At 43.7% G+C, this 27956-nt stretch overlaps 1 protein-coding gene and 1 pseudogene across 2 annotated transcripts in view; one reads left to right on the forward strand and one right to left on the reverse strand.

Moving 5' to 3' along the window:
* Nucleotides 1-10867: 10867 nt before the first annotated feature.
* LOC141113067 (U4 spliceosomal RNA) lies at nt 10868-10932 on the forward strand (annotated as a pseudogene).
* A 3318-nt stretch (nt 10933-14250) lies between these two features.
* GPATCH1 (G-patch domain containing 1) overlaps nt 14251-27956 on the reverse strand; it is a 57498-nt gene continuing 43792 nt past the window's right edge. The window contains exons 14-20 of one of the 2 annotated variants that reach the window (XM_073605783.1): nt 26808-26941; nt 21955-22112; nt 20693-20885; nt 18638-18748; nt 17478-17602; nt 16789-16931; nt 14251-14422 (exon numbers count right to left, since the gene is read on the reverse strand). In XM_073605783.1, the coding sequence (XP_073461884.1) occupies nt 14395-14422; nt 16789-16931; nt 17478-17602; nt 18638-18748; nt 20693-20885; nt 21955-22112; nt 26808-26941 (892 nt within the window). In that variant the 3' untranslated portion in view covers nt 14251-14394. Of the gene's footprint in view, nt 14423-16788; nt 16935-17477; nt 17603-18637; nt 18749-20692; nt 20886-21954; nt 22113-26807; nt 26942-27956 lie in introns of both variants that reach the window. The other variant, XM_073605782.1, reaches the window with a different exon arrangement.

Consider the following 27956-nt stretch of genomic DNA (forward strand, 5'->3'; position numbering starts at 1 on the left):
TATCATCTTTTGTGACTCCCCCGAGCTGTGACACTAAAAACACCATGAGAAATGTTGCAGCCATTAGAAAGATCATGAAGAATGCACCACCAGCTAGAAAACCCATGAAAAATGTGGCAGCGGAAGTCCCACCTCTTGTGACTCCCCCGAGCTGTGACACTAGAAAGACCATGAAAAATGTATCAGCAGTTAGAAAGATCATGAAAAATGCTGCACCAGCTAGAAAGCCCATGAAAAATGCGGCAGCGGAAGTCCCACCTCTTGTCACTTCCCCGAGCTGTGACACTAGAAAGACCATGAAAAATGTATCAGCAGTTAGAAAGATCATGAAAAATGCAGCACCAGCTAGAAAGCCCATGAAAAATGTGGCAGCGGAAGTCCCACCTCTTGTGACTCCCCCGAGCTGTGACACTAGAAAGACCATGAAAAATGTATCAGCAGTTAGAAAGATCATGAAAAATGCAGCACCAGCTAGAAAGCCCATGAAAAATGTGGCAGCGGAAGTCCCACCTCTTGTGACTCCCCCGAGCTGTGACATAAAACGTGTCAGACCTCCACGCTGTGACACCCAGTCAACCTTCATGTTGCACCGTCTGCTTGGAGAAGGAGGATTTGGACAGGTAAGTTCTCATTTTCCCACCTAGAACTAGATTAGTAGCTCCAACCACAATGCAAATCCCTCCCCAGTAACTAGCCAATGTGTACCAGCCACCCAAAACCGATTCAGCTACTGGTAGACTTAATTATGTCGCTCTGCCTTATGGAGGGGAGGAGCCGGGAACACAAAATTAAGAAAGCTCTCCCTGTCATAGATATCAGAAGACAGTCCGTCATTGAGCCTCGCAGCCTTCATCAATAACTACTTCTGATTCCTCCTCAGTGCTAGTTACATCCTTTCCCATCCAAGAAGAACCCTTCTTTCCTATAATACAAATGATTTTTGTCTTTTCTCTCATTCAGGTCTTTCTAGCAACTCATTGTGCAACCAAGAAGATCGTGGCCATCAAGTCGGTTGTGAAGACTTCAGATCAACGTGACGACATTGAAACAGAGCAGAAGGTCATGCAGATGGCGGCAGGGTGTCCATTCCTCACCCAGCTTTACACCACTTTTCAGACCCGCGATTCTGCCTGTTTCGTTATGGAATACATCTCTGGAGGGGATCTGTTTGATTTCACCTTAAAACATTTCCCTTTTGACATTTCCGTCATAAGGTAAGTCTGATCACCACAATGAGAGTAGAATAGAAAGCAATCTTTATAATATATGTCGTTTTACAATCCAGGCTTTAGGAGTTTAGAATTACATTGGACTTCATTAGAATGCTTAGCTACATCAGTCCATCCAGATCTGACGTAGATAATTCAGAGTAATTTCACTCCGTCCCCCATAAATATATGAGGGAAACAATACACAGCAGGGGACACCATGCCTCTCCGAAGCTTAGATACTCTATATTGTCATAGTAGGGTTGGGGTTCAAAGTAGACTGTTCATACACATGGCATTCTGCAATCCCAGTGTTCCCACAGCGGGCAGTGATTGCACCATGTGGGGAAGGAGATGGAGGCAGTCCAGAGTCACCTGGTAACACGTCACAGTTTAACCCCTTTACACCGGGGCCTCTCTGTTCTTTAAGAGGTTTCTGATGCCGGGAGGCGGAGCGGGGCTTTCTGATCATGTGACCGCCATGATTGGCTGTCACAGTGGTCACATGATCAGAAAGCTCCCCTTCGCATGTAGAGATTGGAAGTTTTCCTTTAACCACCGGTAACTGTTGCGGGAGTGCGCTCTCAGGACAGCTCTGTTTACATTCTGGTACCCATATATGCGGCCTCTCAGTGTTAAGACCCACCTAGAGGTCATATTTATCCTTACCGCCAGCATGACGGAGTCACCACTTCTGGACCAGTGATGTACCGGTACCTCATCATCACCCTGGTACTGTTTTTTTTAGCGGTGGCGGTCTAACTAGATGCTGGATTGGTTTTACAAGCCCCCACTCCTGTCAGCTTCTATAGCTTTCTCAGGCTCTTCAGTCCCACCGGGAGACCCAGACAACCAGCCGGCGCATCTGTTGTCTGGTCAGACAGCTGAACAAAGCCGTGATCAGCTTTGATCCTCTCTCCGCTATGGTAACCTGGAAGCGAGGACCTGACATCACTTCTGGTTTACTCAGATGTTAACGGCACCATTTTTAAGAAATCGAAGCATTCAAAAACACAGATCTTGGTGTTGTGAATGCTTTTAAGGGCAGATGAGGGACTTGGGGTCTTATGGTACCTGTTAGACATGTGCACAGCCAAAAAATTCGTTCATTTTCGTTTTCGTTTCATTCGTTTATTTATTTTTTTTCTTCGTTTTTCGGGTCATTCGTTATGATCGCGATTCGTAAATGCGTTCATTCATACATTCGTAAATTGGAACATTCGTACATTCGTTCATTCGTACATTTTTACATTTGTACATTTGTAAATTCGTACATTCGTAAATTTGTAAAATCGTACATTTGTAAATTAGAAAATTCGGAAATTTGTAAATTCGAAGTTTGAAAATCCAAAAACCCAAAAATTCAAAAATCTGAAATAGTAACTATTAAATTATAGGTATTGTAATTTCCTTTCAAATTTGACTGTCAGTGAACGTAACAAGTACGAATTTATCTGAAGTTACGAATTATCCAAAATGAATGCTGCATCTAAACAAATGGAACAGAACAAATTAATAATAAATAATAATAATAAAACGTTGTTATTATTATTATTGTTATTTATTATTATTAATTCATTACGTTCCATTCCGTTTTTTCGGATCATTCATAACTTCGGATAAATTTGTATGTGTTACGTTCACTAACAGCCAAATTTGAAAGGAAATTACAATACCTATAATTTAAAAGTTACTAGTAATTACTAATAGTTAAGTTATTATTAGTTAACTATTATTTCAGATTTCCGAATTTTCGAATTTACAAATTCACTAATTTACTAATGTACGAATGTACGAATGCCCGAATTTACGAATGTCCAATTTTATCGAATATACGAATATTCGGTAAAAATTCGTTAAACGGGTTTTCGCTAATTCGGATATTCCCGAATTAACGAATTTGTTGAAAATTCGTTAAAAAACGAATTCGGAACGAAACCAATTGCACATGCCTAGTACCTGTCACATGCCTATTGCTGTGACAAGGATGCTTACAGCCTGGATCCTACCAATGGGTTCTCCCAGGAGACTCCGGAACTCTGGCAAAACCAGAAATGGTGAGCAGGTGACATATCCAGAACTCTAATATAACCTAAATAACCTTAGAGGTGGGACCGGTAATAGGATAGGGCCAGGTACTGCCCTCCTGCCCATGGATAATGTTTCTACTTAAATCTAATGACTGTAAAATGTAATTCCTTCAGAATCTAATTTTTTTCTCTTTTATAGATTTATTGCAGCGGAAATATCCTGCGGATTGGAGTTCCTCCACAAGCGTGGCATCGTTCATAGGGACATCAAGGGAGGCAACATCCTTCTGGACAACAAAGGGCATGTCCGTATTGCAGACTATGGACTGGCAGTAACGGATCTGTTCGGTGATACGACGGTGACAGGAGTAGCCGGAACAATCGGATTCATGGCGCCAGAAGTAAGTCACGCTCTGTTTACCCATCACTAGACCTCATCTATTCAGTATATCACAATCCATTCACTATCCCTCTGATACTTAATTTGTTAATATATGTCCATTGGGAGGCAGCCATTGCGTATGCCTGCTCTGTCTCCTGGTTTAGCTGTTGGGCACAGTGGTTGTTCTTTGCTATTCCTCTTGCTTAAAGTGAGTCTAGCTACAATATCTATAATGGACATATGAAATAGTGAACATATAAAAATGTAAAAAACTACATCAAGATTAATGTTACAATGATTTCTACTGGAGAGCAGATATCACTACCTGCTCTGTCTTACACGGAATTACGGCCCATTCATAAAATGCATGCCACTGTGTAGAGCCTGTGTTATCCTACAAAATTCTGTATACTTAACATAACAAAGAGAACTCTGATTTGATTAGGGTGAGTCACATGACTAGGCTCTCCTTCAAGTTTTTTTTTTTTTTTTTTGTATGTTTACACCCATTCCCTGTAATAGCACTTAAATTCCCAATTCCACCGCTGTGCTTTATAAATGTCATTTTTATTAAAGTAGCGCTATTGCCACAGTAAGGACATACTGCTGCTTTGTTAATGCCTCCCTTAGAATACATGTTCAATGAATATATATTATTGTTTCCCCTATAAAATGAATGTAAGTTTGTAGGAACTAAGTAACTGATTTCTCTTCTCTGATTGGCAGGTTATCAACGGCGACTTCTACCAGTTTGAACCTGACTGGTTTTCAATGGGGGTTGTCATATACATGATGGCTACGGGCACTGTGCCATTCTGTGCCCAGACCACGCAGAAATACAGGAAGGCTGTGAGTTTTGAAAATCCTGTTTACCCCCCGGACATGGACCCACACCTGAAGGACTTCATAAAAGGAGTAAGTACAAGACATTTTCTAATTCTGAAGAGGCACGGGGAAGGTTTCTAGGCCTACTGCTGCTGCTTTAGGGTTATAATGTAGGGGGGTTGCCAAGTCTGGTTGTCAGCTGGACTGTTGAGTAGTTTGGCCTCTTCATCCTACGGTGAAGATCCAATGGGAATACTTCATCCTGGGGCTGAGGGCTCAGAAGATGCCATATGGGCATCACAGATCACTGATGTGCACATTGTTTAAGGTTATTAAAGCAGACCCCCCCCCTCCCCCCATTTACTAATGTATTGAACATAGTGGGGAGGATTAGATCACCTGCCGTCATTTTAATGTTGTTTGTGTCCCTGTTGGGGACATTTTGTTTCATATCCTGTCCTGGGGACACAGAAATCTCACCAAGGAGGGACACAAAAAGCAACCACAACCTAACAGAGAGGTTCTAACCCTTTCCAACTCCATTCATCGAACTGCTTTTATCGCCCTGTGCTGATAAATTATGTTAATGAGAAGAAAAAAAAGATCTTTAAAAAAAAAAACGAATCTCCTCCCTTTTTTTGTGGCTGTAATTCTACTTTAAGTGTCACCGCCAATCTAAAGAGCTCAGGCAGTTAGAAGTGATCTAATGGCGGCACAGCATAAAGCGTACTCATTTGTTGTGCTGGAATATAATATGAATTCCATCCATGTGCAATCACTCAACTGATCTACACTACAGTAGACAGACATCCAGCACCTGTACTTGGCTATATGTTTGTCTTCACATTCTATGATCCTCCAATGGGTGAAAGGACCGCCCAGGAGGAGACGCACTGTAGTCAGAGTTTTTTTTTTTTTCTTTCTAAAAAGTGCAAAATGAACTGAAAATAACTCTTAATTCCTCTTTTATAGCTGCTATGCAAATGTCCGGACAAGAGGCTTGGAGTCGGCAGAGACATAAGACGCCATCCATTCATGAGGCCCATCAATTGGAAGTTACTGGAAAAAGGGAAAGGACGGCCCCCTTTCTCAGTAGGCCCGGTAAGTACACAAATCTTTATAGGATGAGGATTCAAACAGAAAACTGTTACACACTGTAAGGAGCATTGCTGTGTCCTTTCAGCTAATGTAGGGGCACAGACATATCCCAGCCTATGGGAAAACCTCACAGATAATTAGTCGATATTTCATTTTCTACGGGAAGAGGAAATAAGAATTAAATTAAATTAGAATTTCTATGCATTAGACACAATGGGGTTGATTTACTAAAACTGGAGAGTGCAAAATCTGGTGCAGCTGTGTATGGTAACCAATCAGTTTCTAACTTTCAGCTTGTTCGATAAAGCTTTGACAAAAAAAAAAAAAAAAAATGGCAGCTGATTGGTTTCCATGCAGAGCTGCACCAGGTTTTGCACTCTCAAGTTTTAGTAAATAAACCCCATTGGTGCACAGCTGGGAGTGACAGTTGAAGTGAGAAGGTGCAATGGTACATAATACAATGTCTGGGATGTCTAGGACATGTGACTTCAGCCATCATGATGTGGTGGAAGGCATGGGACCAGACATGTAGTTTGCTTCTAGATTTGTATCCTATCTGCTCTCCCACTGCATGGAAAGAGGAAGAAGGTTCTAGTTTTATTCAGGATGTTGGTCAATGTTAAAGCCCAATAAAAAAACAACTTGCAGTAGCCAAACACCACCCCCACCCTGCATTCTAAGGATTTATTGCTTGTAAACTCTAGGGGCAGAGAAAGAGGGACCTAGCCATAACCTCTCTGCATCATCATGTACAATACAAGCCTATCAGTCCTATATTTTATGTGAGGAGGTAAGCATGTGACCGGGAGGGACCAGTTGCACAGATAAAGGCTATCCAAAGCAAGGAATAAATTATTACACCTTATTCCTCTACCCCTAGGCAAGAAATGACCCCCTCCCACAAATACCGCAAGGGGAGGTTTTAATTGTTTCTGGAATTGGGCTTTAAGCAATATCCTGATATTTACTCAGACATCTATGAATACAGAATCTCACATTTCTTTTTTCTTTTTGCAGCCCTTGGACATGGACTTGGAAATGCACTCTCGACTTCCTCCATCAGCGATAGATGGAAAGGCATTGGACATTCCAGGAAGGAAAATATACATGCCTGGATTCATAAACATCGACAGGCTGTGAGCGCGCCTGTCAACCTTCCAAAGACATTGCTGTCATCTTCAGAGGACCCAGATGATGAAGAAAACCATCTAAAGATGTTGTGATGTCCACCCAGCCTTGCAGCTGTGTGCAGTCAGCCTATGTTACGCTATGGGACGGAGTAGCCGGACAGTCGGGGAACACAGCCACAGGTCCTATATTGTGTGCATTCAGGGCCACTCATCCACGCCTGCACACCTGTCAAATTAGGACCCGGACTGGGTTTGTCCAGCTGCTGCGTCCCCTTACAGGGGTGGACGGACATGATGATTCCTCATATTTGGACAATACTTCTTGTTGTGACATAGTACCCGGATTGGACCTATATACTGATATATTCATGAGAAATTTGGAGAGGACAGTTCATCTATAAAGACATCATTGTCATCTTCTGAAGACCCAGATGATGAAGAAAACAAGCAGTTTTAAATGGAAAACCATCAAAAGATGTTGTGATGTCCACCCAGCCTGCAGCTGTGTGCAGTCAGCCTATGTTACGCTATGGGACGGAGCAGTCGGGCAGTCGGGGAACACAGCCACAAGTCCTAATTTGTGTGCATTCAGGGCCACTCATCCACGCCTGCACACCTGTCAAATTAGGACCCGGACTGGGTTTGTCCAACTGCTGCGTCCCCTTACAGGGGTGGACGGACATGATGATGAAGATTCCTCATATTTGGACAATACTTCTTGATGTGACCTATATACCGATATATTCATGAGAAATTTGGAGAGGACAGTTCATCTGTAAAGACATTGATATCATCTTCAGAAAATCCAGATGAACAAAGATTCCTCGTATTTGGACATTACTTCTTGATATTCATCAAACAAGAAGTTTCAAACTGAAAACCATCAAAAGATATTGTGATGTCCACCCACAGATGTATCATCTAGGGAGTAATCCGATCGCCTTCGGGGGTCAGGAAGGAATTTTTTCCCTGTTGGAGAAAAGTACACCACGCTTCATCAGGGTTTTTTTCGCCTTCCTCTACATCAATTGTGGGGTCTGGATAATCATAAAAAAAAAAAAAAAAAAACTGCACTGTACAGAGGAGCCTTGACGAGGCAGTGCAGCTTCCACATACATTTGCAAGTGTGTGCAATGTGACTGCCTGCATGGGGATGCACGGAGCGCCTGTACCCACGGCCCTCACACGGGGTATGGATTCATACATCTTGTATGAACGAGGCCTTAGGACCTCACTTTACAGAGGAGCCATGGCGAAGAAGTGCGGCTACCCCATTTGCAAATGTGTGCAACTAAGACCTCTGTTTTTAATGTAAATTATTAGATTGTGCCATTTTGTTTTATTTGCAGGCTAGCTGGTAAGTGTGTTGGGAAACCTGCTGTAGCTGTCCTGTTTTGTACACTGTTTTTAGACAAAACTTTAATACTACAATTATAAAAAAAAAACTGGGGTAGTTGTCATGCTTTGTATACTGTTTTTAGATAATATGGTAATAAAAAACGGCAATTATAAAAAAAAAACTGGGGTAGTTGTTCTATTTTGTATACTGTTGTATTGTTGACACTAATGATGGGGCACTATTCCTCCCACCAACACTAATGATGGGGCACTATACCTCCCACTGACACTAATGGTGGGGCACGTTTCCTTCCACTGACACTAATGATGGGGCACTTTTCCTCCCACTGACACTAATGATGGGGCACTATTCCTCCCACTGACACCAATGATGGGGCACAATTCCACCCACTGACACCAATGATGGGGCACTATTTTGCCTACTGACACCAATGATGGGGCACTTTTCCTCCCACTGACACCAATGATGGGGCACTATTTCTCCCACTGACACTAATGATGGGGCACTTTTCCTCCTACTAACACTAACGATGGGGCACTATGCCTCCCACTGACACCAATGATGGAGCACAATTCCACCCACTGCCACCAATGATGGGACACTAATCCGCACACTGACACCAGTGATGGGGCACAATTCCTCCCCCTAACACCAAAAGGTGCATTGCTTACTCCTACTGATGTCAGGACATTTCTACTTCCAATTGCTACAGTCTGTCTAATAAAGGTCTGAAGGACAGTGAACTGGCTATTTGTATAGAAAGTTAGGAGACCCCTGTTACAGAGGAATCCTGACTGTGGCCTTGTGAGAACATCACACCCTCCAGTAACATGGCTGGCTGTGTCTGCAGGCTGATCACTTGCCTTGTCATGTGATTTCTGTATCCCGGCAGTGGAGGTGAACAAAGCTCATCGCACCGGTGTCCCCTCAAGATTTGTGACGTGACCCCCTTCAGAAATATGGCCACCGGACCGGTGATCTGAGAGAAGAGGTCACTCCCCCACATGGTCTCTGCTGTCTTCCAGGACAGGCTGAGCGTCCTGTACACATAGAAGAGCCATTCTTCTGTATCTCTGGGGTTAGCATCTCCCTGGAGACCAGCTATGGCAGGCTGCAGATCCAATCCAGGCAGAGTGGGCAGGGTTTCCATGGAGACCAGCTATGGCGGCCTGTAAGGATAATCCAGGGAGAGTGGGCAAGGTTTCCATGGAGACCAGCAATGGCGGCCTATGAGGCCAAACCAGGGAGAATGGGAAGGGTCTCCATGGAGACCAGGTATGGCAGCCTGAGTCCAATCCAGGCAGCATTTCCATATATGCTAGCTATAGCGGCCTGTGAGTCCAATCCAGGCAGAGTGAGCAGGGTTTCCATGGATACCAGTTATGGTGGCCTATGAGTCCAATCCAGGCAGAGTTTTCATGGATACTAGCTATGGCGGCCTGTGACTCCAATCCAGGCAGAGAGAGCAGGGTTTCCATGGAGACCAGCTATGGCAGCATACGAGTCCAATCCAGGCAGAGTTTTCATGGATACTAGCTATGACGGCCTGCGAGTCCAATCCAGGCAGAGTGAACAGGGTTCCTATGGAGACCAGCTATGGTGGCATAAGAGTCCAATCCAGGCAGAGTTTTCATGGATACTAGCTATGGCGGCCTGCGAGTCCAATCCAGGCAGAGTGAACAGGGTTCCCATGGAGACCAGCTATGGCGGTATACGAGTCCAATCCAGACAGAGTTTTCATGGATACTAGCTATGGCGGCCTGCGAGTCCAATCCAAGCAGAGCAAGCAGGTTTTCCATGGAGACCAGCTAAGGCAGCCTGCGAGTCCAATCCAGGCAGAGTGAACAGGGTTCCCATGGAGACCAGCTATGGCAGCCTGTGACTCCAATCCAGGCAAAGTGAGCAGGGTTTCCATGGATACCAGCTATGGCAGCCTGAGTCCAATCCAGGCAGAGTGGGCAAAGTTTCCATGGGGACCAGCTACAATGGCCTGTGAAGCCAATACAGGAAGTGAGCAACAGACATCTCAAGTCTCCCGGAAGTTGCAGGAGCCTCCCGCATTTCTGCGGCGGCACCCGCAAGTGCCTTCCGGGAATGATCAGTGCAGCGGGGGATCAGCTGTGATCACAATCTCCTTTGTATAGATTTTTAGCCGACAGCCGCTTCTCCTTCTCTCCCTCCCATGGCTGACGGCTAAAAAGCTATACAGGGAGATCGGTGATAACAGCTGTCCCTCCAGCCGCACCGATCATCCCCAACTTCTCTGTGTACTCCTCCCCTGTCTGCCTCCGTGTCCTTCTCCGCCCCCCCTCATCTCCCGCAGCCAGCTCCCCTCCTCTCCTCTCCCGCTAGCTGCGGGGGGAAACTAGTAATAGGACACAGTGAGCGAGATCGCTCCTGTGTCCTGTGATTACTGAGCAGAGTAAACTGTGTGTTACTCTGCTCAGTTTATGAATAGACAGGAGCCTCTGTCTCCTGTTCATTCATCTTTAGTGCTGAGAAAGGAACTGGGGAATGTGTCCTCAGTCCCTTTGTCTCAAAGGGGAGATGTCAGGGGTCTGTTTAGACCCCTGATATCTCACCAAAGCCCCCCCCCCCCCAAAAAAAAAAAAAAAATAAAAAATAAAATATTGTAAAAAAAAATTCTAAAAAAATGAAAAAGTGTAAAAAATAAAATAAAAAAAAAAAAGCACTGTGAAAAAAATTTAAAACAAATTAACTGTTAAAAAATCAATTATTAAAAGTAAAAAGACGACCAACACCATCCACTGCCAAAAACCCCCACCCCCTTCCCCAGAAGCACTGCAAAAAAATATTTAGAAAGGGATTTAAATAGCTTTGCGCAGTGGCAGTATCATAGCCAATGAGGTTCAACTGAGGCGTGATTATTGCTAATTGCTTCTCGGCCTTTTGGTGAAGATCAAGTGTAGTATCTATTCTTATCAGTTTCCAGGAGGTGGCGCTTGCTTCCGTCCCTGATCTATGGCGAAATAGAGATGGGATTGCGGTTGCTATGCAAAACCTGCTGGAGTGAAGGTGACCTGGAGCGGTTTGTAGCCGAAAAGGAAGCCTTCTGATGGGGATGGAGAACCACGGGGTCTGAACCAGAGGGTCAGGACCCTGGTCTTCTGGCCTGGATTGGGGCGGATCTAGCTCCAGACAGTTATTTGGGAGAGAACGCTTACTCCTGCCTTGCAAGGGGGGGAGGGAGTGGCAAGTACTTCCCGAATGTAATTAGGAGGAGTGATGGGAGCGACGGCAGAGCCTGATGGTAAAGGGCTCTTTCCGGCTTCCTGATCTCCATATCCTTCCTGTCTGTGGTGGGGTCTGCTGTGGTCTGGGCTGGGTGGTCAGGGCTTTTTCGAAAAGCCAGTGGTGAATGTGCCCCTGAAGTGGCAGTTCAGGGGTGCCGTATAGTCACGGTGTGAAAGCACTTGATTTTATGGCACCATGGTCACTTCACCACAACACACGTTTTTCGCACCTGCCTCTTGGGCCGGGCCTTTTGGCCAGGACCAGGGGAAATTTTTATGCCTGGCCGGAGGGCCGGCCATTGTATAGCACAATGGCCACTTTCACTCTCCCATCTCACTATCTTCCCCACTCTTTCTTTTACCCCTGTTTGTCACCTTTTTGTCTTTTTTTTGGTTGTCTTTGTATACACGTTTTGTCACTGTGTGGCGAGTAGGGTGTGGGTCCTCGGGCCTACTCTGAAAGTCTTGGGAGGGGGTGGACATAGGCCTTTTGGCTTGGTTCGCCCTCTCCTTTGAGGGGTCTCTCTTCGGGAGAGCCCCACTGTACTTGGGTTGGTCTGCTTCGGCAGTCCTTCCAGTTGTGGGGGTCCGCCTGGTTTCGGCCGGATGGACCCTTTGTCTGAGTACCTCAGTCCCTGTCTGGAGCCTAACGCCCCGGGGGATCAGGGTAAGGTCCTTCCCTAGTGGAGGACTCTGTACACCCGTTGCACGTTTTTGTGTTTCACTCTCTATGTGTGGGCACTTTTTTTTGGCACCGGGTGGAAGTTTTTGAGGTGTGTTTTGCACGCCACTGGCTTTAAAAAAAAAAAAAAAAAAAAAAGAAAGGGATTTAAATAATATTTTGCCGCGGAGGGTGGGGGGTGGGGCTGGTGCGTTTGCGGGCGCGAAGCACCACCTTCCTGAAATGAGGTTGCCACCTCCCTGAAATGAGTTTGTGCAGGTTGGGATGTCTGGAGCAGGGTTTCCATGGAGAACCACAGATTTCCTCACAGAAACTCAGACAGATGATAGGAGGATAGCCGAGGGGTGGAGCCAAGACCAGTGTCACATTAGAACTAAATAATAAAAATTGTGTTTTATCAACACAATGGGGGACACAACTAGGCCAAGCTTTACAGGAGTACTGTAGTAAACAATCAAACTGCTGATTTACTACAGCCTGAGTCATTATTCCGCCCTCTGCTGCTCCAGGTGACAGAATGAATCCTGGCCTTGACCACTTCTTCATCATGCGTTGATTTATGGCCCATTCACACTTGTGCAATTTGAGGCACTTCAACCACCACGCTACAATGCAAGAGAAGTCAGTCACCGTACCACACATTGTAACACAATCATAATAAATAGTGCTTGCCTATGTGATATACATATTCCATTGTCCCTTGCTGCAAAAGGTCTGTAAACTACCCCAATGTCCCCCTCCCTCCTCTGAACCACACTTATCCTCCTGCACCCTTCCAAAATCTGGTGATGCCGTGAATGGGGTGCCAGCATTAACAACCTTTCATTTCCATGCTTCACCAACTGCCCCACACAATGTGGATGGTTCCAGTGGATCTTCTAAAGGTCCTGGAGTGTGAGAAAGGAAGGCTGTGAAATGTGCATGCCTCCGCTGATATATGGCATTTGGAAGCGTTGGAGATCCGTGGAGTAGGTGAGGTTGGTTCTGCAGCTTCACCTGAGGTGGGGTGAGGCCATCAGAGATATTCAGACCTTTTAAGGCTCGAAGGAAGCTCCTGAGTCATTAGAAAGTGAGGCTGTGAAATTGGTCCTCCCTTCCATATTATATTGGTGTTTCTGCAGCTTCCGCTGAAGACCAGCAGAATCATTTAGACCCCAGGAGACTTGTGGGGAGGTCCTTGCATGTAGATATAGAAAACTGTGAAGTCCAGATATATGGACATTCTAGGCATTGTAGATCCCCAGGGTGGGTTAGGGCCTTTTATTAAATTGGAGGGAGGAGGAGAAGACATCAAAGAAAAATGTAGACCTTTGGAGGCCAGATATGATATTTGTTTGGTGTTGCAGGTCCATAGGGTGGAAAGGGGCTGTTTTACCCAGTTCCCTAATGTGTAAGGGGATAGTCCGAGTAATTTTCTCCCTTGAAAGTCTGAGAGAATGATCCTGGAGCATGGGAAGGGTAACCCATAAAATATGGAATCTCTGGTATGGGTGGTCCCAAGAGTGGGCGAGGTTGGTTCTGAGCCTCCCTGGTGGTATTGTGCGTTCCTGGGTTGGACAAGGAAAGTTCTTCACAATCCCCCAAAGTAGAGGATGACCATCTTAGACCCCCTATAGAAGGGAGGTTTGTAACACCCAGACATGTCATATTAGAGAGGATGCTACATCCATCCTACCAAGTCCTATACACCATCCAGGGGGGCAAGCTACTCAATAGACCCCCACCTCGGGGGAAGCTCTTTAGGGAGACATTGGCCGGTTCAATAAAAACTGGCTGACATTCGGCCCGTGTGTAAGGCACCTGGTCCGACAGAAGCCGACTGTTTTGCTCAGTGGGGGAGATCGCTGTACTAATGTCAGATCGTTAGTACAGCGGCTACGACCGGAGCTGTCAGTATTTTTTCGTTCAACCCAGCAGGTGTGAACCAGGCAAAAAATTTGGCCTGAACATTAAGGCATCAATGAGCTCTGGTCATTAAAGGCTTTTAACAGACATGGTAGACAGCAGTGGCGCTTATTAAATCTAATTATTGAACTGTATGTTACCTGCACTCTCCATTAATGCCTGTATAAGCTCTTGAATTGTCTCCGAACACCTCCTAACATTCCGAAATGGGAAAAGAGCGAGATCCTTTCACAACGTCTTACTACAGCTCTGGTTACATGATCATCAGTTCAGAAAAACAAAACAAAAAAACACAGAAATAAAATATTGTTCAGAAGAGTGTCACAGCAAATAGTGTAAGAGACAGATCTCCTGAGGTCTACACAAAATACTTCAGTTTTGAAAAACACACTTTATTTCCTTCCAATATACACCTGTACATGGCACATTTGTATCTACATAAATATAAATATATACAGTAAAATTTATGGGCTGGGAATTCATTGACACCAGACATCAGCTGTAGAATCCACCGCGGTCACTAATGAGGGATCGGAAGATTTTTTAGCCTGTAAAGAAATGAAAACGAGACTGTGTGTAAGTTCTGGAATTTATTATTCCAAGTCTCAGAGAGTAAAACCGTCATAGATGATCCTCCCATTAAAAAGGAATGTATGGTGGGTTTTGTAGGTTTACAATATTATATATACTGTAAATAAATGCAGCACTACAGTCATTGAAATACCACTAAACTCCTCCTCCTCCTCATAATCCTTCTCCTCAGGAGGAGGATATGTTTAGTGGTATTTCAATACCTCACAATCCTCTTCCTCCTCCTCGGCTTTGATTTAAAGCAGCAGAAGCCAATGGCTACCACTGCCTCAGCAAAGCCCATGAGAGCAGGAAGTGAGGGGAGAGAGCTGCTGCAGATGGGCACAGCTCTAGATCAAGTGAGGGCTTAGTTAAGTGTAAGGGGGATGAGTGAGGACACTACTACTTGAATATTTTTTACATACAGGCCATCTTTTTAAGAAAACGTAACAGTAGCAGCTTTGCTCATGTAAAATGAGAACTTAACAGGTTGCGATTCTTTAAATTGGTTTTGGTTTTAACCACTTTCAGTACTTAGGAGAGATAGGAGAATATATATATATATATATATATATATATATATATATATATATATATATATATATATATATATATATATATATATATATATATACACACACACACATATACATACACACACACACACACACACACACACACAAAATAATATATAAATGGCCTTGGGAACAAGTAGTTATTATACCAGGATCTTGGATCTGCAGCCAATTTCTATTACAAGGAATGGTGGTGAATCAACACATGTATCTGGAAGATTGTCCTGCAGTGAATATTTGCCAAATGTCATATTTAGGACGTTATAAATAGTGTTCTGTGTAATAGGTCCATTTTTGGAAAAACTAGTAAAACCCCCGCAAAAAAAAAAAAAAGGGAGAAGGGTGAAGATTAAAAATACATATACAAAATTTTATATTATATAATATATATATATATATATATATATATATATATATATATATATATATATATATACACACACACACACACACACACATACATACATACATTATATACACACACACACACACACACACACACACACACGTTAAAAAAAAAAAAGCATTGCACACGCAATCTTCTGATCGCGGGTGCAATGCAAGACTCCTGCAGTCCTCTGCCCGCATCTTGTACAGCCAGGCAGTTACCAAATGACAGGAAGCATCAATGAACCACCTAGAGCTCATCAGCAATAGCTGATGGTGGTTGTAGTTCTCCCATTCACAGAACTCTGTGAATGAATGACGCGGCCGGGTGGGAGGAGAAGATCCAACTCGCTGTCGCAATGGGGGCTGCTCATTCAGTAACAGGTTACACCCTGGATACGAGTATAGTATGTTAGGAAAGCCGAACGTACCCTTTAAAGAATTGAAAGCAAAAAAAAAAAAAATCAACCTTTATATAAAAAAGGATATTGCACAATATTAAAAAAAAAAAAAGTATTAAATCAAAGCAGAACTAAACCCTACTATCCTTTTCAGCCAAGGAAGTTGCCATTTTATCCTCATTTTGATCTGCAGTTGCTATGGTGCTGCTCAGTGATCAGTTAAAGCGGGGTTCCACCCAAATTTTGAACAATATCTGTATGTATTCTCTTCCTTGCCTAGATGCTGACATGCCGTTTAAAAAAATTTAAATCGCCATAATTACCTTTTATTTTTCTATTCTTCTTTGCACTTCCTGGTTCTCCTCCCGTGGGAGTAGGCGTGTTTCTAGCCTCTCCCAGACTCCTGGGAGCTAGTCTCAGGCTTCCCAGGATGCCACTGAGCATGTGCGGGTATGAGCGGTGAATGCTGGGAGCACAGCATTCACCACATCCAGGAAATAAATGCTTGTGGGCTTCAAATGCCCACAATGAAGATGGAAACCGCCTGCAGTGAATAATATAAGTTATTCTTTCCGACGAAATCTGACACAGGCGGACATATTACACACAATATGTGAGTATGTAATGCTGAGAAAAAAAGTTTGTGAATGAACTCAAAAAAAAAAAAAAAAAACGATAGGTGGACCCCGCTTTAAGACACCAACCATTTGATGACATGACAGTTTGGCTGAGAGTAAAAGTAAATGTGACCGTTATCAGTCACAGCATGCCTTGAATGGAACGGTTTTGGGAAACAATTACACTGAAGGGTTTAGTTCCACTTTAACTTTTGTCATCCCGTGGCTGTATTCTCCAGCTCCATCTGTTCAACCCAAAACATAGAGATCCACCTGAGGAACGGGATCCCAACATTTGGCTTTGAAACATCAATTTTAGCTATCTAAGAACATGTCCTCTAAGAGTCTATGGCTTTCCACCTACCTCTTCAGAAGCTCCCTGGGTGTAATCTTGGCTGCTTCTTCTGTGTCACTAAGATCCACGCTGCTTTCTTCAGAGTCTGTGCTGTCATTATTTTCTTTTTTATTTTTATGTTTGCTTTTGTGCTTTTGCTTCTTGTGCTTTTTCTTCTGAATTAGACACAGAAAACAAAAAAGAAGACGTTTTAAGACAAGTGTGCTAAAACCTGGAGGTTAAAGCTGCACTCTAGCTAAACAAAAAACACAACAACATCTCCCTGGACTGAGTGAGAAGCCAGCTTGGCAATAATACCCTGATGTAAATCCTGAAGCCTGAGCAGTTATTGGCGGTGTTCACAAATGTCTGACAAAGATCAGCCTCTTGTCACCGGTTAAATAATTATTGCAATGTTGCAGTTTGATCTGTGGAAGGAGGAGACTGTGGAAATGCCTTTGTCTACCTGCAGCAGACTGATGGCATTATTTCAGTCTAGACAAAGTCACAGGACTGAAACTCAAGGACTTTTTTGAATAAGGATACTGTTGTATATGGTGACCGGTTAGGAATGTATTCATGCACAATTGTAACATTACAGACAGGTCCACTTGAACAAATAAAAGAAGTCTGCACTTCAATTGTGACTCATTAGGACCACCAATGACAATGTCTACATGAAACTTATGGATGTATTTCCTCACCATGACCTGTCTCACCTTCTCCTTCTTGTGTTTGTGCTCTTTTTTCAGTCTGTGCTTTTCTTTATGTCTCTTCTGCTTCGACTTCTTTAAGGAGTCATCCCGACTGAGTGAGGGAGAGTCACAGGTAATCCGAGGGGTCGCTGTGGTGAAAGAAAAACAGGAAAAAAGTGGTCTTCTATGATCAGATTTATGGTTTAGTTCACATATAGTAAAACCTTCCTCCTTTTTAGACCTTCAAAGTGATATTAAAAACTATTTTTTAATATATAAAAAACAAACATGGTATTACTTACCTGCTCTGTGCAATACCAGTGCACAGAGCAGGTAAGTATACCAGGTTTGTGTATAATATAATTTATATATTTATGTGTGTATATATGCTTTTAATATCACTTTGAAGGTCAAAAAAGGAGGAGAGAGTCTTTTTTGCTGTTCTCAGGTTCCCTGCCAGCGCTCCTGGCCCTTCCCTCCTCTGGAGTGCATCACAGCAAGTAGCTTGCTATAGGGGTACCTAAGCAGGCTGGCTCCTAAGCCGCTGCTCTGTGCTCACACACAGAGCCCTGGCTCGATCCCGCCCCTCTCTCTCATTGGCTGTGATTGACAGCAGCGGGAGCCAATGGCTACCACTGCTGTCTCAGCCAATAAGGAGGGAGAGTCCCCGGAGAGCCAAGGCTCTCGTGCACATCGCTGGATCTTAATGGGGCTCAAGTAGGTATTAGGGGGCTACTGTGCACAGGTTTTTTACCTTAATGCAAAGAATGCATGAAGGAAAAAAAAAAAACCTTCTGCCTTTGAAAACAACTTTAAAGCTGAACTGCAGTATAAGCTTCCTTCTGCCATTTTCAGCAAACACACACCAAAATGTTCTCAATAAGTGAACGCAGAACCAAGAAATCTGTACCTTTACTTGCCGTGATGCTACCATCCTTTTTATCTAAGACCGAAGGAACAGCAAGGGGCCCAATATCACATTCCTTGGGCACCTCACCATCACTCTGGTGACATCACCAGAGCCTCCAGGTAGTAACATCAAAGCAGTGTATTTTTTTCTCCTCCCCAAATAATGCCTTTTTTGGCACCAGTGCCTGGTCTCCTAGACACTGAGACTTTATTTCCTCTTGATCACTGTATCCCTGTATGAGGTTCTAGCCAACAGTATCATTATGAAATCTCACCAGAAGGAAGTGCAGGAGGAAGCCTGGGACCAAATTCTTCCTCAGCATTCATCTTATCCGGACCGTCTGTCACTGTGGGAGGAATAGGCTGATGAACCTCCAGTTTCGGCTCTGCAAATTAAAATACACATTACTATACAGAGGGATCATAGGAGGCCAATGAGGCAAATCTACACTTCACCAATCCAATAAAGGATCATAGTAGTTTATTAGAACTTCTGAGAATAATGCTATGTTCCTTGGGGAGAGGCCAGTTTACTGTCCTTCAGATTTTAGGTGGGCCGGGCTGTAGAAAATGCCCCATCATTGGTTTTAGTGAAAAGGAATAGTACCCAATTGTTGGCCTTAGTAGAAGGAATAGTGCCCAATTGTTGGCCTTAGTGGAAGGAACAGTGCCCAATTGTTGGCCTTAGTGGGAGGAACAGTACCCAATTGTTGGCCTTAGTGGGAGGAACAGTACCCAATTGTTGGCCTTAGTGGGAGGAACAGTACCCAATTGTTGGCCTTAGTGGGAGGAACAGTACCCAATTGTTGGCCTTAGTGGGAGGAACAGTACCCAATTGTTGGCCTTAGTGGGAGGAACAGTACCCAATTGTTGGCCTTAGTGGGAGGAACAGTACCCAATTGTTGGCCTTAGTGGGAGGAACAGTACCCAATTGTTGGCCTTAGTGGGAGGAACAGTACCCAATTGTTGGCCTTAGTGGGAGGAACAGTACCCAATTGTTGGCCTTAGTGGGAGGAACAGTACCCAATTGTTGGCCTTAGTGGGAGGAACAGTACCCAATTGTTGGCCTTAGTGGGAGGAACAGTACCCAATTGTTGGCCTTAGTGGGAGGAACAGTACCCAATTGTTGGCCTTAGTGGGAGGAACAGTACCCAATTGTTGGCCTTAGTGGGAGGAACAGTACCCAATTGTTGGCCTTAGTGGGAGGAACAGTACCCAATTGTTGGCCTTAGTGGGAGGAACAGTACCCAATTGTTGGCCTTAGTGGGAGGAACAGTACCCAATTGTTGGCCTTAGTGGGAGGAACAGTACCCAATTGTTGGCCTTAGTGGGAGGAACAGTACCCAATTGTTGGCCTTAGCGGGAGGAATGGTACCCAATTGTTGGCCTTAGTGGGAGGAATGGTACCCAATTGTTGGCCTTAGTTGGAGGAATAGTGCCCAATTGTTGGCCTTAGTTGGAGGAATAGTGCCCAATTGTTGGCCTTAGTTGGAGGAATAGTGCCCAATTGTTGGCCTTAGTTGGAGGAATAGTGCCCAATTGTTGGCATTAGTGGAAGGAATAGTGCCTCATCATTGGTATTAGTGGGTAAAGTGCCCAATTGTTGATGTCAATGGGAAGAATAATACCACTTTGTTGGCGTCAATAGGAGGAATAATGCTCCAAGGGCTGGATAAAGGAAAACAAAGGACCACATCCGGCCCACGGGTCATAGTTTGGAGAAAACTGGTCTGGAGAATGTGACCATGCATCAAAAAGAAGAAAAAAAAAAAAAAAAAAAAGGCTTTCGCACTGCTAATAAATTCTGACAAAGATTAAATAATTTAACATACAATTTTAGGGCTCGTTCACACTAGTGGTTGAGGAGCAGTAGAACCTCACGGATGAGCAGTGCTTTTGCAGCTCCCCAACCACTACTCCCATTAAGCTGCAGAGGCAGCAGCCAGGGGATGTACACATGCCTAGCAGGAATTATACCCAACAACACATTCAAGCGAATGGGGAAGTTTTGCAAGCACCCTTACAATTGCGTGCAATGCATGCTGCTGCAGCGCGTTAGTGGGGCGTTCAAGAGGTTAAAGCAGGCAGAGAGGAGGCCTCCTCACCATCTGTCAAATGCTCTTCAGAGAGCAAACCTAGTGTGAACAAGCCCTTAAGCTACTTCACACCTAAGTAATTTGCATTTACACTATACCATATGATTTATCATCTGCACAGTAATAAGCTTTTTGATTAAAAAAAAAAAATGTAATTAAATTATCAAAATGTTTCTCAATTCTTTGAAGTAGAGACTCTAAAAACCAGAAAGCAATAACAGAACAGAGCCTGACCTCTTACTATAGAGGGTGGTGCTGTCTCTGGCCTGATGTCTTCAATCTCTTCCCTGGGCAATGAAGAATCCTCCTCATCACTCTCCTCTTCCGATGATGACTTCTCAGAGGAATCAGCAAATATGGCTTTAAATAAATCTATTGGAGGTCTGGTCTCCTCTTCTTCTTCTTCTGCATCCTGATCTACCTGGCTCTGGAGGACCCAAAGGATATAATCAATGTCAGTGACAACAAACCTGTATAAGAATCTGAGCTTTATTTATGTATAAATTCGACAGCGACAGATCAGCCGCAGTGTATAGCAGTGGGGAAAATTATTATTTGATCTTCTGCAGATTTTTTTAAGTTTGCCCACTTACAAAAAAATGAAGGGTCTATAATTGTTATCATAGGTGTATTTTAAACGAGATAAACGAGATTCGAGGGTTAAGCCCTCTTCCTCAGAGCCCTCCTCTAATAAAAAACTGGAGTTATGGTAATACACTAGGTCGCTGCGCCCAGACTTTTGTTATTTTCTAGTTTGTCTAAGGATAGCCATAGTCCTGAGAGGGAATCAAGATGATTTGAAGGTTTACCGCACAGAATAGCAAAGAGGAGAGTCTACCTGAATGTAGGAGGTTATATTTTTGATAACCCACCACATGCAGGGTCCCCATGTCACTATCTTGTTTATGATATCATCAGGGTACTGTACATAGTTTCCTGAAAAGATCACAGCACCCTGACCTCTGTACTCCTCTAAAGAGCCCTCAGCCCTGATGCAAGCAGTGGGCTGGCTCTTGGGAATAGTTCACCCACATGTGAGGTTGAGCCTCCACGATAGAAAGAAGTGAAATTTGATGAATGCAAGGGGCGGGCCAAGGAGAGTCTGGCTGGGGAAGAAAAGGCCTAGATAATGCTGGAAATTCTCCAGCCAGGAAAAGAGGTGGGCTCCATTTGGCTTGCAGGAGCTTCTAATGCACTTTATGAGAAGCTCACAGTCTGCAGTGAAATCAGAAAGCCATATCTTTACAGGAGAAGAGCCAGTACAACGGTACAAGACTGAAGGGCAGGCCGGAGGTTAGATTTAAATCCTAACCATCAACCAATACTGAAATATCAGTTCTAAGTGGACATAGCCTTTAGAACTTTCTACTGCCTGTTTTTGTATCACCATCTTATAAAAAAATAAGCAGATTATCCCATAAATGGCTATAAAAAGCTGCCTGATCATATGATTTTTTTTTTCTTTATAAATAGAAAAAAGACACCAGGATTCACACCTGGCTGGAGGTAGCCGCTGAGACAGGAGGCGGCGCTCTCTTCTCCTTCCCTTCTTCCTTTTCCTCGCTCTGGCTGCGAGCCTGGCTGAGGAACGTTGTCAGAGGGTCTTTCTTCTTCTCTGTGGAGGACACGTCCCACCTGGAGGACTTCTTCGGCTCTGAAATATATGTTTAAGTAGTATTAAAACCCACAAGTTTTCTGATGTTTTTTCTATAGATTCACTCTATTAGTTGAACTTTAACATTTTTACCCTTACAGATACATATTGACCACTGCTGTATCCATCTCCAAGCCGCTTCTCTGAAGTGCAGATCGGGGGGCACACATTGTGAACATCAGGCAGTCAACACCTGGATACATGTGCTGGGATTATGTCACATAATCCTTTACACAGTTCTCATACCGTGCATACGTGTCCACATCGACTATCTATAAAGGAGGAACTTTAACCCTTTGGGGTTCATTTTGACCCTTTCCTACCTTGTCCACTGTGCTGAGCTATAAGGTCACTCACGCCATAATTCCAGTGTTGTCCAGCTATAACCCACCAAATGACAACAAAAGAATGTGCACCAACATAACGCATTACCATACCTCAATTTTATTAGAGAAATAAACAAATATTCACAAACGCATGTCATGCACAAGCATATCTAGAAAAACTGATGAGACTGCCTCCAAATCCACTATAGTCCGCTGACAACATGGGAAGACTTCATAGCATCCAGGAACCACTACCATGATTCGAGGGTTAAGCCCTCTTCCTCAGAGCCCTCCTCTAATAAAAAACTGGAGTTATGGTAATACACTAGGTCGGTGCGCCCAAACTTTTGTTATTTTCTAGTTTGTCTAAGGATACCCATAGTCCTGAGAGGGAATCAAGATGATTTGAAGGTTTACTGCACAGATTAGCCAAGAGGAGAGTCCTTTCCATTTTTAAAGGCACAACACCTGCGTGTAGGAGGTTATATTTTTGATAACCCACCACATGCAGGGTCCCCATGTCACTATCTTGTTTGTGATATCATCAGGAGCCTCTTCCTGGTCCTAGTAGCTGGCCTCCTGATGACGCAGCTATGTTACATAGTAGTCCATCTAGTTCAACCAATAAAAAAGGGAAAAAAAAAAAAAAAAAAAAAGCAGTGTAGCATATAGATACACACACACACACACACACAGTGGGGACACTGTGGGGAAAGTATTCAGACCATTAATGAGGGAAAAAAATGAACTCAAAAGGATTATATACACACACGATAATATATTTTATATATATATATATATATATATATATATATATATATATATATATATTATATATACATACATACATACATACATATACATACATACATACACACACACAATCCTATACCCACAGTTGATGGCAAAAAAAAAAAAAAAACCCCAGCAAAGCATGACAAAAATTTGCTCCAGCAGAGCAAAAAAATTCCTCCCTGATCCCCGAGAGGCAATCGGATATACCCTGGATCAACTTTAGCTATAAATGTCAATACCCAGTTATATATTATGTACATTTAGGAAAGTATCCAGGCCTTTCTTAAAGCAATCTACTGAGCTGGCCAGAACCACCTCTGGAGGGAGTCTATTCCACATTTTCACAGCTCTTACTGTGAAGAAACCTTTCCGTATTTGGAGATGAGATCACTTTTCCTCCAGACGTAGAGAATACATTTAGTTCCTCTAATCTTTCCTCATAGCTGATCTCCTCCATGCCTCTCATCAGTTTGGTTGCTCTTCTCTGCACTTTCTCCAGTTCCCCGATATCCTTTTTGAGAACTGGTGACCAAAACTGAACTGCATAATCCAGATGAGGTCTTACTAATGATTTGTACAGGGGCACCTGCAATGTGTTCTACATAGACCAAAAGCCTTCCAGATGCATGACATCGCTATCCCAGGATACTTCTGGTGATTGGGGGGGAAATTTTGCTACCTGTGCTTGTCCGTGAGAGTAGTGCAAACCTAGGGGAGGCTATGTTGGGGCCCTAGGGAGACCCTGTAATGCAGCAAAGACATCAAATAGGCTAAAGCTTTATTGAAAAGATCTTCTACTTCTCTTTATATAGAAACAAGGTCACTGAAGATGAAAGTAAAACAGCAATTCAGCAAACATGTGAGCAATTGAACTACTTTTGATTTGACAGACTGAATCATAAGGGGTTCATGAAAAGATATCAGATATTGGGCCACTGTTCTGCAATGTTGTAGAATTCCCACAACATTTCACTGTCAATGGATGTAATCTTGTGTTTGAACACCAGAGGGCTGCACAACCCCGTGTCTAGTCAACAAACAGGTAATACAATTCAAAGGAGTTGTAAAGTCTTGAGGTTTTTCACCTTAATGCATTCTATGCATAAAGCGAAAAACCTTTTGTGGTGCAGCACCCCCCCCCCCCCCCCAGAGCCCCCCCTTTTACTTACCTGAATCTGATCTTTCCAGCGACAAGAACGAGACCAGCAGCTCCAGACACTGTCTCGGGGTCTCATTGGATAGATTGATAGCAATCAGGACATGAGAGGCTGACAAACGTGGAATGAGGAAAGAAAAGTCTATGCGATACGGACGGAGGTTGCACTGGCGGCCGAAACTGCAGAACCAGCAGCCAGGTGAAAGACTCGTCTCCACACAAACTATTTTACACACATGCCTGGTTAAAGGGTTTTAAATGTGAGTGCATATATGTTGTATGGTCAAAATAAAGCACTCTCGCATAGCTTTGATTGCTTTACATGTCACCACTCTGACAGGAGCTTGCAAGCAGCATCCATAAGGAAGGCGAGATCCAGAGGAATATTTATAAACAAGGCACGATTTTATAGGATATAAGGTGAGGGCACATCTGATGGAGGAAGCACAGGAACCATAGGAGTGACATGGAGTTGGATGTGCACTAAGAGTTTGCTTCATTGTGTTGTCACCAACATACAAGTGGATTTGTTTTTTTCCCCACAAAAAGAGAGACAGATAAGGATATTTTAGGGACCTATGTGATGGATATATAAGGTTATTTTTTGCACTATAATATTTTTATAATGTTTGTCATATCACAAGGTTAAAAGCAGCTCACAAGGTTTTTCTTTCAAATTTTTTCAGGAAGTAAAGTGAAATCTCTGGAAACAGGGCACAGAAGGCAAAAAATTTAAAAAAAGACCCAATTGGCTATAGAAAGGCACACTGACCCCTCCCTACTCCTATTTTTTTCTGGTTTTGGATAAATATTAACCCATGCAACAATCTCCCCTAGCTTTCGGGTATTCTGTTGGTAAAATCTCGGGGTCGGTACACTAGTTTGCCATTATGATGGGCTCCCACCATCTCTGGACCTGGATCTGCACACCTGCTGGGTTCCCAACATCCCTGCCGAATTTGTATTTAATTTATATACAAGAGAGCTAAAAGAGAAGGCGTGAGACATTCAAGCTCATCCACAATGAAGCAAGGCAAATCCTGTATTTAAAATAACACTTCTGGAGTTTTCGCTCAACACCCTACTGCCGGCCCCACCACTGTAATTTTTGTTGTGGATCCTCTCATAGCTTAAAGCTGCCATGACCCGCTGTACCATGGCAGATAGAAAAACGTAGTAGCATCACCAACGGAATTAAAGGTCACCATCCACTGTTGTAGTCAGGGCCGTCTTTAACGCGGGGCAAAAGGGGCAGCTGCGCAGGGTCCTGTCATTGTTGTGGGGCCCAAAGCAGCTACCCCTTAAGCCTATTCTGCTGCCTGTCTGAGCTCCCCCACCTCCAGCGCTGGTCACATGCTGGCTGCTCGCTACTGTCACTTGTAAAATACAGAAGCGCTGTTTCTGTATTTACAAGTGACAGCGCTCCTCTCCCGGCGGTTGTTTACATTCCTTCCGGTACACACTGATCGCTATGAAAACAGGGGAGGGAGGGGGTTGGGAATCTGCACAGGCTGCAGCTGCTTGTGAAACAGCAGGCTGCACAGACATGCTATAAGTAGAATTTTGGATGCAGGGAAGCTCTGAACTGTAATTTGAGGGGGGAGGAGAGCCTTGTACTTGGGGTGGTGAGTTCTAAACTGAAATCTGGGGGGGCACCCCTCAACCCTGCACTCTGTATGTAGCGCACCCCCCTCAACCCTGCACCCCGTACAAAGATCACCCCTGAACTCTGGACACAGCGCACCTTTTAACTATGCACTCCTTATGTAGCGCACCCCTCAATCCCGCACATAGCGCACCCCATAGGAGCATGTTAGTGCAGTTTGGCCACACCCACAATTTAATGCACATGGAATGATGTGCAGTAACCTCTAGCAACCAATAAGTGAACAGTAATGATGTCCTGTAACCTCGAGCAACCAATCAGTGAGCAGTAATGATATGCAGTAACCTCTAGCAACCAATCAGTGAATGGTAAAGAGGTGCCGAACCCTCTAGCTACCAATCACTGGAGCAGAAAATAATGTGCTGTAACCTCTAGCAACTAATCAATAAGCGGTATTGATGTGCTGTAACCTCTGGCAACCAATCTGTGAGCAATAATGATTTGCAGTAACCTCTAGAAACCAATAAGTGAGTGGTAAGGATGTGCAATAACCTCTCGCAACTAACCAGTGAGCGGTATTGATGTGCTGTAACCTCTAGCAACCAATCACAATTGCTGCCCGATCTGCTGCAGTAAACTCATTTTGAATCTAGCTGCTAATTACTGTATGTCTCAGAGCGGGGGAGCCAAGAAAAATGTTTGGCCAGGGTCCAATCAATATTAAAGATGGCCCTGGTTGTGATAACTACAGGATACTGAAAATTGTAAGCACACATATTGGATTTTTAAACTGTGCCATGTTATGATCTTACTGTTGTCCGAGATCTCTGGGGCTTTCTCTGGTATCGCTGCACAGGTCGTCGATGGCTGTGGTTCAGGAATAGTCAAGAAGTTGAACACAGAATATTTGTCTCTCTTCACTTTGGGTAGCCCAATCAAAGTGGATCTAAAGTGCAAAAAAAAACAAAAAACAAAGCCAGTGAGGAGATGGATCACACAGCATCAGTGCAGTGTTTTGTTAAAAAAAAAAAATAAATAAATAATATGCATGCTACTCCGAGTAGGGTACTTTGGAGCTCTTTGTGTATATCACCTTCCCCATTAGGTCGAGGAATCTCCATGTGTTTCTTTAGCCTTAATGAGTTCTAGGCAATCACCTAGTCTGTTTCATCACCAAATCTACATGTAATACAACTACTAAAATACATTTTCTTAAGACAACAGAGTGTATTGAATTGTAATTGCTCACACGCTTTGTTAATGGCTGTACACCGCTGTGTTACCTTTAATAAAATCTTTGAAAAAGAAAAAAATACATGCATGCTGCAGTTTGTCTTTCGGGATAAAGAGCATGTAAGTTCAGCCAAACAGTGAAGCCATCGAGCTGACTTGTTGTTGCACTTCATTATTGTTGTGTCATGGTTGCATGTTTTTTTTTTTTTTGTTTTTTTTTCCCATGTTCAACCATTTTCAACTCTAAATCAATCTTACATTGTTATGGCTTCCTTGCTAGCATCAGACGAGCAATCCTGCTGCGTGCAACTCGCCAGTGACAGAATCGTTAACAGCCCACTTCACTGTCGCGTTGCAGTAATGCACAAATCACAGTGTGGTGTCATTGATTTAGAACGGCACCCCAATGCACTATCGCACTAGCACCTGCACTGTACTGCCTCACAATGCCCATGCTGTGCGTTGTGTTCAAAAAGTGTCATGTCTGTTTTTTTTTTAATTTGTGCTAGGGTGCACTGCTGACCTATTCAAAATGGGTCAAATGGGTCACCGTAACATAGGTGCATTAATGCAATACATAGTCTGAAGATGGCCACTAACCTTTTCCTATGGAGTCATTCCTTCACTAGGCAAGCCAGTGACATGTCAGTCCTTGCTAGCAAGATTCCATAGTGTTCTGGTCTAGGGAGGGAGCAACTTTAGGGGATGTTGTTCTCCAAGTACAATCA

Source organism: Aquarana catesbeiana, linkage group LG11 (genome assembly GCF_042186555.1).
Source record: "Aquarana catesbeiana isolate 2022-GZ linkage group LG11, ASM4218655v1, whole genome shotgun sequence".
Lineage (NCBI taxonomy): Eukaryota > Metazoa > Chordata > Amphibia > Anura > Ranidae > Aquarana > Aquarana catesbeiana.